Below are 15,720 nucleotides of genomic sequence, written 5' to 3' on the forward strand. Positions count from 1 at the left end.
ACCGAATGTGCATTAATCAGCAGCTGAAAATAAAACAAAAGCAATATTTACTCCAGTTAGAGCAGTGTTCGCTAAAAGCTATGGTGCCCAGTTGTTTTGAGAAATTACCTTTTTAAAAACTAAAACACTTTGTGACCTGTCTTTAACGATTTATGTCTTCAGTCAATAAGCATGATGAAATGGAGTAACACATTTGTTAAGGATTTTTTTGCCAATGAGGAAAATATCATTTTTTTGATTAATACACCTATTACACAGGTGTTACACAGTTACACAACATTCGAAAATAATGAGAAATGAAAGAGAGGAGGATTGTATAGACATATATATAATATACGTATACCACAGAAAAAGGGGTGCAGAAAAGATCATAGGAAAGTGAAAACAGGGTTGCAGAGGAAAACTAGAATTACCGCCTCATGGTTGTAGGCCCCCCTCCCCTCAGTCAAGTTGCAGTTTACATCTTTATCTATCCACACTCATATTATATGTGTAAGACTTGACCTTTGACCTTTCACCACCAAAATCTAATCAGTTCACCTTGAGTCCAAGTGGGTGTTTGTGCCAGAATGAAATTCCCTCCAGGCATTCCTGATACATCGCACTCACAAGAATGGGACAGGAGCTTGAAATTCCCTCAAGCTGTCCCTGAGATATTGCGTTCATGAAAATGGGACACTTACAGACAATCTGAAAACAGACAGCCTGCGGCCACGGCTGCAGCCGGAGCGGAGGCATAAAGAAGGGAGGGCCAGAGGGAAAGTGAAGAAAATTGCCTAATAGTCTTTCTGTAGTCTACTGTATGAAAAGCAGAGCAACACAGGAAGGGTGTGAGACCAGCATTTCAACATAGATGCTTCCTCCTCCTCAAACAGAAGAGAGCTAAAACTGGCCTTACATACATATAAAATTAATTTCCCAGCCTGCCCTGCTAATAATAAAATACAAAAATATGCACAAAAGTATTCATAGGGGAAAACACACTTTTACTTTAGGTTACCTACACACTCAAGACATGTACAGTCAGTTCGTGCTGGCTGAGTGCAGTAGCAGGCTTCATGGTGGACTGGCTCCCCGTCATCTTCCCTCATTCATAATTCACACAGCCATTTATCACACACACGTTCTTGCTGTGCACACTAACGAGTCACTACAGCCCACAAACACGGGCAGGGTGTGGCTGCATGCGTGGGTGTTTATATTTAGTGTGCCTGAATGCAAAGCGCAGAAAGTGTGTTTGTGTGTGTATAGGAGGGTGGATGGGGAGGGTTATTGCGAGTGTCACCTCAAGAGTGAGCTCCATCCATCAGTGCCAGTAAAGGCTAGTGTGTGTCTGTTAGAGAGGAGTGCTGGCATTTTCTGTACCCTTGATCACAAAGGAGAAAAGCTTAGGATGCATCAATGACTCATGATAGCCATGTATCACCCGAGCATCAGCACGACTGCGGGGAGAGCTAGCTTAGCCACACGCACAGCTCAACTCACACTGTGCTAACACAGATCTAAATGACGTACCAAATATACAGTGAGAGAGCAACAGCAGGAGAGAGACACACAAAGATGCTTTTGCATTTCTTCCACTTTTTCAAGGTTTACAAATCTTTGCCAGTCATAAAGTGTGCAATTTGTATCCGTGTAGGTGGCCTTTCGAGCGGCGGCAGCAAAGAATCACTGCACGTGTTCGGCTCATTCTTGCTGGGCTCACTCAAAAACAGGCATTCGCTCGGCCTTCAACACAATACTAAAGCCAGAGCTTCAGCTGAATAAAGTCAGTTTGGGCTCGTTCTCCCAGTCAGAGCACCAGTCCTTCCATCTAAAGAGAGCCTCCAGTTTCCAGCTGACCCTCGGCCCTTACAATAGGTTATTGCCATGGCAATTAGTCTTGGCGGGCCCAGGGTGCAGTGCTGGAGTAAGTGTGTGTGTGTGTGTGTTTTGCTACAGATGGGAAGCCTATCCCATGTGTTGTGCTGAGGCTGGTGTTATGACTGCAAGCCAGTTAGAGCCACATAAAAACCCTGAACAAGATGAACCTTAAGAGGCAACTCTGTTCATCTTTCTGTCTCACTCTGTATTAACCTGTTTATTTTCTCTCTACATAACCTTTTTCTTGCATGCCCTTTCCTCTTTTCTGCTTTCTCTTTTGGTTCTCATCATCGTTTTCTCAGTCTGCAGGAGGGAAAGTTATGTTCACAGGAAGACACACACAAGCACAATCTTCTCAGCACATTTGCATATGTATGTGAAAACTCCTACGGTGTTTCGGAACAGATTGGCCTGCTGCATGTAGTCAATGAGAGAGCAGCAAGAAGATGCCTTTATAAACATTATGCTAAAGAGCATCAAGATAGCATGATTGAACTGTATCGCTGACACTGTAAATTAGATGTTTTGTCCCCTGTGGTAAAGAAAGGGGTCCAATTCTACTGGTAATCATGTTTGCATACCTTCTCTATTCAGGAGCCTTATAAACATAAATGCAAATACTAGAAAAAAAAACTCTGAACTGTACACGTTTGAGATAAGACACATTACAGCGACTGCCTCCGCACAACAGACCAATGCATGGCTGCACTACTTTAGCTTACCTGCATTAAACCTGCGGTTCAAAACGTGGAGTCAAAGCACATTACTCTCCTGTTTCCCCAGGGTATAAATGCACAGTTCATAGGGTGAGATTTATGGTGAAAGGTTGAAAAGTTTGTGTTAATAAAGTCTTGGTTGAGTCTCGATTTTAATTTTTTAACAAAATGTACAAAATCGAATATTTTGATACAACATCAACAGGGGTAGAAACCATTGATTGATTTAATTATCAATATATCTTATGATTATTTTGTTGAAAAATCTGAATGACAAGGTTTTGATAGAGTCGAAGAGGATTTCTCTTGCTTTGTCAGGCCAACCACCCAAAGCGACTCAATTTACACTAATCCAAAACAGAGAAAATTAGGAAATTCTCACATTAGAGCAGCTGTAACCTCAGAATCTTCATGTTCATGCAAGAAATACACATTTTTGCTTCATAAATGATTTAAATAATCAATCAATTATCAATATCATAACTGGGAATCTGTAAATCAACTAACTGACTACTTAACAAATTGTGGAGCAACAAGCATACGGTGGGAGTACACACAAGGGACGTCTAGAAAATATAAAAAATTGTACATAATTAGATTAGCATCACACTTTCGCTCATTACATGATTGGCAACAGGTGTGTGCTCTAAAAGATTTATGTGGGTCTTAGCAGGTATTGGTCAACTACAGATCATATGATCCAATCATTCACATTTTTAAATCCATAATATACTTACCACATATACATGACAAACTGTTTCAGCTCCAAGTTAAAATAGATCAGACTCTTTTCACAGCACAGGCGTCAAACCAGGAAAAGCACAGGTGAAATTAATAAGATTAACGATGGCTGCATTCTATTCAGATGAGCCAGTTCCGGGTTTCTGGTATTGTGCAAGCTGACTCACTGTCGTGGCTTTCTGGGACATTTAATGGAATACAGTGTCTGCGTTTGTAGCTGCTCTCACAATATATTGACACAAAGGAGAATGTGTTCTTTCACTCAGCTAAAATGGTCTAAAAAGGTCAGAAAACATTTTCACTTTAAACATTTTATTCATTCATTCATCACATAAAAAAAAAAAAAACCTGGGAAAGTCAAGAGTATACATTTACTGGAATATCAAAAAACTCATCCCTACAATATCACAATGCTATAATAATGACATCTGGTAATGACGCTGTGCTGGTGGCTTTATCAAACACTATCTGCAAGCAGCTTTAAAAACTTCCATCCTAAAAATGGTAATCAGACTATTGTCCCCCTCCCAACTCATAATCATGACACCTGAACATTATCCTTTGTTTGCATTTCCACTGGTATTGATTTATGTCCGTGCCTTAAACTGGATTAAATTAAGACGGCAAGAGACTGAGCGAAGTGAAAAGTGTTTACTAGACAACATGTTGTGAAGCATGTTATTCCCCACATTCTACATGTCCTATGTTTGTTCTACAGGCTCAGCTGTGTCAGCCACTCGCATGTGAGGCTCTTTATCAGACAGACAGTGGTGGCGCTGATATCGGGCTCTCTCAGCCACCTCGCCCTGGGTCATTTCTGTCAGACTAGATAGAGGCAGGACACTTTAGCATTGAGCCAATAGGACAGCTGTCCCCTATAGGAGGGTAGAGGGGTCTGCAGGGTCCTCTGACACTTGTCAGGATTAAGTGGAGCACAACAGGATACATGGATGTTCAGAGCAAAATCACCAAGAGCATGAGTTCAATATAAAGCTCACTGAGCCATGCAGATAAGATTATTTGCAGCTCTTTGGAATAATATGCTTTCTGCTTTTGATCCAGAAACTCATTACACCCCTTGAGTACAAATCTTTTATTGCTTGCTGGGTAGAAGCAGCAAGCAATACCCTTTTCTGCACAGTCCTCCTGAACAAGTACAGGTAATGCAGTCCTGCTGAGTAACAGTGTAACACAGTGGATAGCCTAAATGACTGCAGCTATAAAATTCAGCTAATCACCACATCGTAGACCTTCAATAACCTTGCCACAATGGCCCCATGTTTGCAGAGCATGACACTGGATGCTAAAGCTCTGCAGTCTTGCTCAGTATGAAAAGGCCAAAGATGAAAAATGGTGAGATAGTGTTGCTGCAGGCTGCAGTGCCATGCTGTGCTGAACTATGATCCGTAATCCAGGGTGATACTGAACAATGCAGCGTGATGTATTATGCCATTACTCTCTTGGCAGAGCTGTAATCTACCATGCAGAGCCAAGGTGTTCCAGGCAGGGCTCGGTCAATGCAATACAATACAGCAGCTTAGAGTCTCCTGCCTGGCAGCCTTTGAGGAGTCACATCCCCCCTCCCAAACTTCAGCTGAAAGGGCCACTACTGAATGCAGTATGCTGTGTAATAGTAATCAGGATCGCGATCTATTTACCACTGTTTTTATAAACCATCCCAACAGAGGCCACCTCAGCCCAACCACACTAGCTCTATACGTCTACCCCTCCTTAACCCCTACTCACAGTAAGCCACTCCACTCAGAGCATCCCACTTCACCATGGACCCCCCCCCCATCTCTCTACAGTAGGACTGAATGCTGTGTGTGCATACTGATTTGGACTCAAGAGTCTAGACGAAAATTATGCCAGGTATTTGATTGCTGGCAGGGGGAGAAGACAGCTGTGTATATATTAGGGTGAAAAAGCCAAAGCGTTTACCTTTTTGTCAAGTGCAGCAGTGTGTAGAAGGAGCACACACGCACACAGACACACACACACACACACACACACACACACACACACACACACACACACACACACACACACACACACAGCACTTAAGGTGTGAAATCCGGAGGCTTAAATGTGCACAGCTTATCTTTCTCTGCTTGTGGTTCACACTAAAGCTCAACACTGAGGTCCAGTTACATGGTAAGCTTTAAGTAGTGGTGTTTAGGCTAAGCTGCTGCAATTCTTCGTACCACCATCCACTTGACCAAAACTGAGTCTAAGATGGTAGAACCAGACCACAGGTCAATGCACTTCATCTACTTGTCAAGTTGTCTCTTGCTTGCATTTCTCTATACCTGCCTCTTTAAGTGCAACCTCAAAATCAGCCTCATTTATCGTGGTCAAGGTCACAGGTAGCAGCCATTATAAGTAATTCTCCACTGAGCCTCAGGCAAATGCTGTACACTTTGCAGAGTGACTTGCATCCCTGTGGAATAGCCTTCACAGTGCAGAGGCAGGGATGTGTGAAAGCGAATATGTGTGTGCGCATGTGAGTCTCCCAAAAGCACAAATGGCTCTCCCGATAACTAATACCTGCTGCAGAGCAAGAAGTAATAGGGCCAGAGTGAAGGGACACAGAACATTCATCACCAGGACTATTTGCAGCTAAGTTTCTGCTCTGTGCTCAAATCAATCCTAATGTAGCTAATCAATTATTGTTCTGAAGGCTTAAAGGTGGACAAGGAATCGGGACAAATTAATATCATGGACCAGAATACAAATTATCCCCCATTTTATAGCTAACAAAATAATGGCCTTGGCTGATTCTCTTTGATATCCATATGACATGAAAATCATTCTTGATGCCTCATCATTAATAAACACAGCCATGACAACCTCATTATAGGCAATCGATATTCTTCGCTGAGATAAAAACAGCTGGCTGGCAAGCGGCTGATGTTTGGGGGGGGGGCGGGGGGCTGGATAACACCAGGCCAGTGTGGGAAGATATGATGATGGAGAATTACCAACATTAATCACTTTAGCCAAGGAGATTATCCAGTCTTGCTTAATTAGAAATCTCCCACAGGGCAAAGAGAGGAGAGAGCAGGGCGAGATGGGATATACTGTACGCAGGTGCCCGGCACAGCTTCGCTCAGCAGTTAAGTTGGAAAAGGTCACGCTCACAATTTCAAACTGAATCTGAGAACACGCCTTACCTCAAGGCAGATGGTTACTGAGAACCCTGCACATAATGAGTATAATACAAAGGGGCCGAGCAATTTTATGAAAGAGCTGTCAGAGGCTCAAATTAGTGAAAGGTTTCTTTAGATCACCAAAGTGGAGCTATATAGTGTTAATTTGGGTTGCCTCTCTTATTTTCAATTCATTCAACTTAACAACCTGGAATATTCACAGCAGGAAAGAAGAGGCAAGACATATACAAAACAGGAAGACTCTCAAAAAGCTAGAAGAGATCCCACAGTTGGGGAAGCGATCCAGCAATTAGAGCAACATTAGCATTAATTTGGAGCCTGTTCACCTGGCAAATCTAAATTGGATATTCACTCTCTTCTAGCTCTGTTTCTGGTCTCTACCAGCTGCTGGGGGAAATACCTGGCTCTTTGGGAGCTAAAAGCTTCACTATGTTCACAAAGATGTACTCAAAAATACTTGAAGTAGCTATTATCAACCTGTCGTACTACTGTAGTGTTATGGATTAAGGCAACAACTGCTAAACAACTACATTTGCTCCATTCTTATTGGAACACACAACTCTCTGTCAACATCAGCAAACAAACAATTCCCCATTTCCCCCAAAACAATGGCTGCTTGACGGAGAGAAGAACCAACGCTGCCTCTGTCATCAGCAGAAAGATAATAGGGCCACACTGACAGTCTGCTCCGAAGGGATAATCTTCTGCAGGTGCCATCATTCTGCATTAAGCACAAAGGAAGGACATAGACAGGTACTTTCCAGGCAAACAGAGCCAAATATAGCTCCCACTTCCAGTAAGGAAAAAACACAACACAACGAGGTCTGGCCTCAGTGCAGGCCACACACACACACACACACACACACACACACACACACACACACACACACACACACACACACACACACACACACACACACACACACACACACACACACGAGTCATTTTGGGAATGTGCACCATTCACAACGGCTTTTGAAAAGGATCATCTCACTACGTCTTTTCCAGTGAAATGTGTTGTGGTTTAAGATGAACCTTTTTTTTCCCCCAGTATTGATTATCCTGCTGATTATTTTCTCAGTTATTTAATTCATCATTTAATTATCTATGAAGAATAGTCAAGTCAATAAAGCTCATTTAGACAGCTAACATAATCTATTATCACATAATTAGTTACTTGATTAAGTTGTTTAAGAAAAAACAACATATTTATGGTTCCAGCATCTCCAACTGAATGTTTTGAGTTTAGTTGGACAAAACTCGATATATGGATCCATCACCTTGGGCATGAGCAAATATTAACCAATATTTTTCAGTATTTTCTGAAATTATGCTAAAATTTTTCATTGATTACTAGAGAAAGTTGGCAAATTAACAGACAACTTTTTTTCCAAGTTAACTAGTGCTGAAATTATTATTTTATGTTTTTTTCCTGTTCTTATATTCAAGTAAATAAAGTACCTTTGGGGTTTTCACTGTTTTTATGACATTCTATTGAGAAAAATGAAAAAAAATCATTGGTCAAAGCCTCAAAATTAACCGCAATGTTGTCAAACTGTTTTACTTAACCTCATATAGGGATGGAAACTGGGCCACAACATCATTATTTGTTGCTTAAACCACAGGCCTCAGGTCAGTGCTGAGGAGCCAACAGGATGCAGCTGTAACACTCAGCTGACCAAATGTGGTTGCACCCTATATGAACCTTTGCCACAATGAATAGATTATATCTACAGTGAGAAGCTTTAAATTAGACAGTGTAAACTGATGAACATGCGTATCAACATGATGACACAAAGACATGACTCTATAGCCTCAAGTGTCAAAATAAGCCAAAAACTATTTGTGTGAAAGTGAAACACACACTAACTCAAAAGGGACATCAGAAATTCCTAGAAGGCAGCTGCACAGCGATCAGTGTATAGGTCAGGGCAGTTTACGTCTGAGCCAGGCAACAGGGACCAGCCCCAGCCAGGAACCATGCCTGCCTGGCTGCAACGCTACCCAAGTGATTTACACAGACTGAACTAGACAGTGGAGGATATTTTACAGCACTGGAGAACAACTCTCTCCCGACAGCCAGCTCTCTCCCTGGCACGGCAAATCTACAGAGAGAGGATAAATCTTAGGAGGGGGGCTGAATACATGATGGAGGCAAGAAAGGAGCTGAGAGGGAAGGGGAGGGGTGATAACACTGTGAGTAACACATTTATCCTTGCGATAAAAAAAAGAAAAAAAGAAAGAGGAGCACGAGCAAGAGCGGTAGTCACTCATTAATCTAAGAGATGAGGGGGAAAATGCAGGCCCATAAGTCACTCCTGTTGGCTGGTAAAAAAGAAAAAAAAAAGACACTTTTGCTCAATCTTGTTCCTTGACTGGTCACAGCACTGATCTCAATTTCAAGGTGAAAATAAAAGCAATCTGTGTAGAGTACCAACATTTTTGATAGTGTGTGTGTGTGTGTGTGTGTGTGTGTGTGTGTGTGTGTGTGTGTGTTATTAATATGTACACTTGAATTACCAGTTTCTTATAATTAATACCTAGATTGCCCTGTACAAAATCAGTCATGCAGCTTCTAAGGAGACACATTTAGCATCTACCAAAACAAAAATAAACCTCAAAAGTTCATTCAAAAGGGTAGATGAACACCATCTGCAATACTGTAGTCAGACACTGTCACTTCACTTACACTGGGTGATAATGGATCAGCAAGCCTTAAAATGAAGAAAAGAGCCATTAAGCCAACATTTAGTTGCACTATGGGCGATTTGCATAAATGTATCAAATAAAAGCTGCAGTCACGCAGCAAGGAAAAGAGAGGACAGGATAGAAAGGTGAAGATAAAGCTACAGGCAAATCTCTATCAGAGAAGGCGACAGTTACATTAAGTTGTAAAGCAATCCCTGGGGTTCAGAGCGAGGTTAAGAGAAGGGGACACACTGAGGACGTCTGGAAGGCCACGTAACTGAATAAGGGAACAAAAGAGTGGGCAGAGACAGGGTGGTAGGGAGGATGGGAAAGAAGATGGCGGTCTGTCTGTGATACAGTCAAATAATGCCAACACCACAGCTCATCTGCGCCGGGTACAATAACATGATGCTAAAACCCTGTGTCGACCTTGACCAATGCGAATGCTCCCCCGTTTTGATCCACCTGGGAGCTGAACTGCTGATATGCTGGCATAAGTAGCCATTTCCTCTGGGGATGGCAGAGAAGCATTACTAGACATAAACTTAAACCACATTAAAATGCCAAGGAAAAAAGTTTGTGGGACCATGGGGGAATAATCGCAGCGATACAGACTCACTGTTGCAGCAAATTTGTAGCAATTTCTGGTGACCTTGGTGTTTATTATTCTTGTTAGGAATTAAACCAAGAAACTTCTACCCTTTTCTTACTGTAAGCAAGCACAGAACATTAAGACATGAAATAACACTGGAAAAAAAAAAAAACTTAAAACACCTACCTTTGAGCTGATCAGCCACCACACTCTGTCCTATTCTCTCAGTGACCTGTCCGTCTTCATGCTGGTAGCGGTCATCCAGGAAGTTAGCTGTGGCCTGTGATAAGTGGACCTTCCCAGCCACTCCCAGTTGTTCCATTAGGTTGGCCAGGTTGACGTCATTTGACCAAACATCAAACTTGAAGCGTTTCATGCCCAGGATGCCACACAGCACAGTACCAGTGTGGACACCCACCCTCATGTTCACCATCTCCCTCTTCTCCTGGCAAAACTGTTCAATAGCTTGGATCATGCCCAGGCCCATCTCCACACAGCAATAGGCATGGTCTGGTCTAGGTTCAGGACAACCAGCCACGCAGTAGTAACAGTCTCCTAGAGTACTGATCTTTTCACAGCCGGTGAGCTCGCACAGTCTATCGAAACGTCCAAACAAGTCATTCAGAAGCCCCACGAGGGCATGAGCAGATTTGTTGGCAGACATCTTTGTGAAGCCCACGATGTCTGCAAAGAGGATGCTGACGGGCTCCATCCGTTTCATGTTGAAGGGTCTGAAAATTATCTGGCCTCGAGGGATGGAGGTTTTCTTGCGTTTATGGTTTTTAGGGCTGGAGATGGCGGCCGCTGCACCACTGGTGGAGTATCGTTTAACAGAATTATCACCAATCTCCTCGTCACCCTGCTTCATCAGTTCATCGGCCACGATTCTGGGCATGACAGAGTGGATCATTCGCTCCTTCAAGGCTTTCTCCACCTCCAGATCTTTGCCATGCATTATAGCTTGTCCCACCTTAAGGAAGGTGCTGCGTGACCGCACCTCTGACATGATGAACAGATGAATGCCGATGGCGTGGGCGCAGAGGTGGAGCAAGGCTTTGCCTGGGCCCAGCCAACTTAGTGTATCCCAGTCTGATTGCGAGGCTATACTCCAGCTCTCCCCTGAGTGGGTCAGGTGCAGCCAGCCCAAACTCTCAAAAAAGACAGAGTAGAGAAACCCGAGCAAGACAGAAGCATAGAGTCGAACATGGAGAACACTGTACAGCAACAGAAGAACCTCGATACAGAGGGAGAAGGTGCCTACAGGCGAAAGACAGGGGGACCAGGTGCTACCTCCCACAAGCTTGTCATAAGACAGGTTGTATATGGGCCCCATGCCACTAAACTCTTCCACATCGAGTGTAGGTGTGGGAGATTCTGGTTCCCTGAAGCCTGATGTCTGGATCTGGGGGGCCAGGGTGAGGATGAAGGTTACAACAATGAGCAGCAGAGATGCTTGATTGTAGCAGCGAGAGTAGAGCTTAGTAAAGGTTAAGAGGAAGAGGAGGAGGCAGAAAATGAGGAAGGATGCGGTGGGAAGGAGAAAGGCAGTCCTATCACAGCGGGAAGGGTTGGTAGCAAAGTACAATCCCCAGAGGAGGCCAGCGGCAACCAGGTAAAAGAGCACATAGCGGAAACGCCGCTGGGTCTGAGGGAAACATCGCTCTCTGCAGGCCTCCTCCAAGATTGAAGAGTCAAACTTTGGGTCCCAGAAATGACCTGCAGATCTCTCAAAAAGCTGAGGCATCTTCTTCTGTGTGCGAAAGCTCCTGACTGTTGTCTTCCTGACTCCGGACTCCCCGGAGCTGCAGCTTGAGGAGATGCTGTACTTGCAGTGCTTGGATCCCCCAATGAAGCCTCCCCCGATTGAACCAAGCGGCCCGCCTCCATGCTTGTGTTTGACACTGCTGCCAATCCTCACTGAGACGCCTCCGTCTCCACTTGAGTCACAGCTCACTTCTGTGTTGTGAGGCAGCAGTTGTTGATGTTGGGGCGATGCCATGTCGCTTTTGAATCTATCCAAAAATCAAAAACTATGCAGAAGGTACTGTCAATTCAAACATAGATGAAACAGTAAGGCAAAGTATGGGGCCACAGTATAACAGCCAGGGTAATGGTGGTTCAATCTTAAATGTGAAAAAAAAAGAGAGCACACAAAAGGCTGTTCAGAGAAAACTCCTCTCGGTTAGCAGTGTAGTGGCAGTAGAAACACCAGCAGACCTTCCAAAGATTTTGAGTAGTTCATTATTGCCACCCTTGACGTCAGTCCCTGCATTCCTCTACGTTCCCGTCTGTTTTGACGCACTTGAGACTGCAAGGTTCACTCGCTGCCTGCTTTGTTCCAGTCCTCTCAGCTGCCTGCACACTGTCTCACTCATTGGAAAAATATTTAGGAAAAGTCAGGATTACAAAATACTGTGCATGACGGGGAAAAGTTGAAACAGAAGAACCAGAAAGGTCAAGAAATGAGTTTAATGGGGCTCTAGGGAAGTTGTGATCACTATGAGGAGGTAAAATCCAGTTGAACTGTATAACTGAATGATTTCTTGGAGGGTAGCCAGTGCACTTTCATTAATGGTGCATGTCCATTATCACTTATCCATTTAGTTTTCCGTGCAACTCGGGTCCACCGGGAATGCAGAGTGATGTTTACAGGACAGGGGGGAAAAAAACTTCATTCAAAACAAATCCTCTGCAGCGTTTGCTTTCGTATCTCTGACAACAAGTGGCAAGATATGACTCTGCTGTTTGTCGTGTTGTTCGAAAAAGGTCAGCTTTTCATTTCAAGGCGCAGGTCAGATCCAGATAGCCTAACAGGAACATGAGCGCAAAAACTGCCACCGAATACCCACATGCCCCGTGTTGCAGGGCCTAATCCCAACAGTTCCCGTGGACGCAGCCCCGTCCTTTCCTGACTTTCCACTCCGGAGTCTCCGCCGCCGCTGCGTCTCCAAAAGCAGAGAGGATCTTGTGCAGGAGGTCTGCAGGAGACACATGCATGAGAGGCGGTGCGCAGAACACACACTAAACTGTTTTTATCGAGCTTAGCTGTCAGTGACTCGTGTGTAAACACGCTCCTCCAAGGCTATGCGCCAACCAGTTTAGGCTCAGTGTTGCACCGGTATTACCTTGGTATCCACTCACACACCGAATGTCGCCAATTCATCGTCACAGTGCGCCCCAAGAGAATATCCAGATGTCCTGACCGTGCCGGGTTCTTCTGGCTCTGAGCTATATTCTGTCAATCGGACAGTTGATGGGGGGCGGGAGGGGGGCAATTTAAATAAAGCCTTGAGCACACTACATGGAGTAGCCTCTCGTCCAGTCCTTCCTCCTCTCTGAAGTAAAGTTTGCCCACGGCAGCTTGGTCCCCCTCTAAAAGGCAGATGACGAAAACCCAAAGAGAGTCGACTAATTAAAAGGTCTCCACCTCCGCTCCACGCCCCCACCTCCCACACACACACACACACACACACACACAAACACACACACACACACACACACACACACACACACACACACACACACACACACACACACACACACCACAGTCCCACAGGTCAAAGCAGAGTGCTGTCTTGATCCAGCCACTTTAATTGAATTACATGTGATGCACAAGAGAATACCTTCATACCTCCAAATAACTGCCCTTTAATCCAAGGCAAATATGATGGAATAGGGCTGCTGCATTGTCCAGCCTCTCCATTCCCTGCAACCTCCACAGTGAGCTGAGATTGTCTTATCTCCGTTTCCTGACCATTCTCTGTGCGCCGCGGCAGCGTCGACACCCGCATGAAACGCTGTGTGCGCTTATCCAGGCGCGGTGGGCAACACAGTGGCCGCAGCCGCCACCATCTTCTGTGCGCTGACAGCCGTCCAGCCGAGAGATGCCCGCTTGTGTGTGTGTGTGTGTGTGTGTGTGTGTGTGTGTGTGTGTGTGTGTGTGTGTGTGTGTGTGTGTGTGTGCGTGTGCTAGTGTGTGAAGTAATCTAGAATGATATTAAAGTCATTTCCGCCATATCTTTCAAAATAAAACCCTATGAATCCATAATAGCCTACAGCTATGCAATGTTTCTACAAGGTGTGTTACCACTGAGGCAACATTGAATTAAAACTATGGCACTCATGATCCTTTAGCTACGTATTGCTAGTCTATATTTCTGCTACCTACATACAAAGGACTCTCATGTAGGCTGCTAATCATTCTTACATTTGGTTCTTTCTTTTTGATGATTACATGGTCAGGCTGAACACCTGACCCTCAAAGATACTGGCTAAACGCTACAAGTAGTTTGGCATCTTTTTGAAGTAGTCTACAAGAAATGTTCGAAGAGAAGTTCGAATGTTTGAAGAAAAATATTACATGTCCTGCACAAGAGCAGTGGCACAGCTCCGTAATAAGGCTACAGATTGTAAGGTGCATCCAATGGAGTAGACATTTGTATTCTAAACGACATTAACTTTCCCTATACTGCATTAGTTCTTAAATGCTTCAAAATTTGAGCTTCAATGAAAAACAAACTTTTCAGGGTGGTTTATTTTGAAAAGAAATAGTAGTTGTTTCCGGCTTGGTGGTCGTGCAATTGTCTGTGTTTGGCGAGCAGAGAAGGGAGGGGAAGGGCTGACTACTGACGGGAGGGGAGGGTAACTGTGGAGGTACGTGCGGCGCACACACACTTGGGAGAGAGAAAAAGACTCTAGGTATCGAGCACGTATTTCAGGGAAGGGTGGGGACGTACTTTCTCTTTTTTTTTGTTTGACCGCAACGAGTGCACCCCGTCCTCCAGACAACGCTGAAGCCCCATCAACCTTTTTGTCTTTTTCACCAGTGCAACCTTTGGATTCAGAATAAAGTCTGCTTCATGTAAACATCTGCTCTGGACTGAGCAGAAGAAAAACGAAAAGTCATTGAAGGAAAATGGAATAGCCTATAATAACATTAGACAAAATAACCCCAAATAGAAGGCAACTAACCTGCTCTAGATGCTCACTATAAATGTAGCTAATAGAAATGTTGGATGATAGGTTATTATGAGGGATTGAAATATTCAATTAATTAAGACAACACTTAGGCACTTAGGTAGACTAGATTCAGTTTTGCACACTTTAATATTTCAGCACATTCAAGATTATTACAAACAGTGACCTTTCAGAAATAATAAACCCAATATGTGCAGCATATTTGAATAAAGAACCTCCAGCTCTAATGCTTAAGTCTTTATTCTCAGTAACCTGAGAGAAATATTAAACAGTAGCCCTGTAGTCAGCACTGAGGCTTCACCTTGAACAGTGTATTGTAAGAGGATCCCTGGGAGGGACTGTGCACGCCCTCTTGCAATCCACCTGCATTTAAGGGACGACAAAAGCATGTCCTTTATGAGAGGAATGAAAAGACTTCCTCCACATTTACACATCAGTGTGTGATTTATGTATATAATGTTGACTTTTAGGTCCAGTCAGCATTATAATAGAACTTGTTTGCATTGGATAGAAAATGAGGAAGACATTAGAAGTCTCAGAGCACAAGATTTACTACAGGTAAAAAAAACTTAAAAAAGAGGGATTCACTTTGAGTAAGCCACAATACCACATTTAATGTGTGCATGTTCCAGTGTGTGTGTGGATGTGCCCTGCACATATGCTACATGCTTATGAGCTGTGTATTTATTGATGCAAATGTGTTTAAAATCTCTAAAATGGTCTGTTGCAAATATCTGATCTTCACAATAAAAATGCATTTATTTATCAATTAAATTTGCATTTTTTTTTCATCAATCACAGATTTTTGGTAAAAGTTTAGTGTTTAAAAGAACCACTATTGAACCACTGACTGCCGCATAAAAAGGCTGCTTTAATGTTTGAGTACTTATCATGAACTTTAAATTGTATTTTACATTTGATAGTTAGTCTCTTCAGAATCTTTGTAAAATAATGTTGAGGAATCAGGAAATGT

At 43.5% G+C, this 15,720-nt stretch overlaps 1 protein-coding gene across 1 annotated transcript in view; it reads right to left on the reverse strand.

The window, feature by feature from the left end:
- adcy9 (adenylate cyclase 9) overlaps positions 1-13,635 on the reverse strand; it is a 34,205-nt gene extending 20,570 nt beyond the window's left edge. The window contains exons 1-2 of the mRNA XM_022752346.1: positions 13,402-13,635; positions 9,957-13,142 (exon numbers count right to left, since the gene is read on the reverse strand). Of these exons, the coding sequence (XP_022608067.1) occupies positions 9,957-11,769 (1,813 nt within the window). The 5' untranslated portion in view covers positions 11,770-13,142; positions 13,402-13,635. The remainder of the gene's footprint in view (positions 1-9,956; positions 13,143-13,401) is intronic.
- Between the last annotated feature and the right edge of the window lie 2,085 nt (positions 13,636-15,720).

Source organism: Seriola dumerili, unplaced genomic scaffold (assembly GCF_002260705.1).
Source record: "Seriola dumerili isolate Sdu_G_001 unplaced genomic scaffold, Sdu_1.0 BDQW01000169.1, whole genome shotgun sequence".
Lineage (NCBI taxonomy): Eukaryota > Metazoa > Chordata > Actinopteri > Carangiformes > Carangidae > Seriola > Seriola dumerili.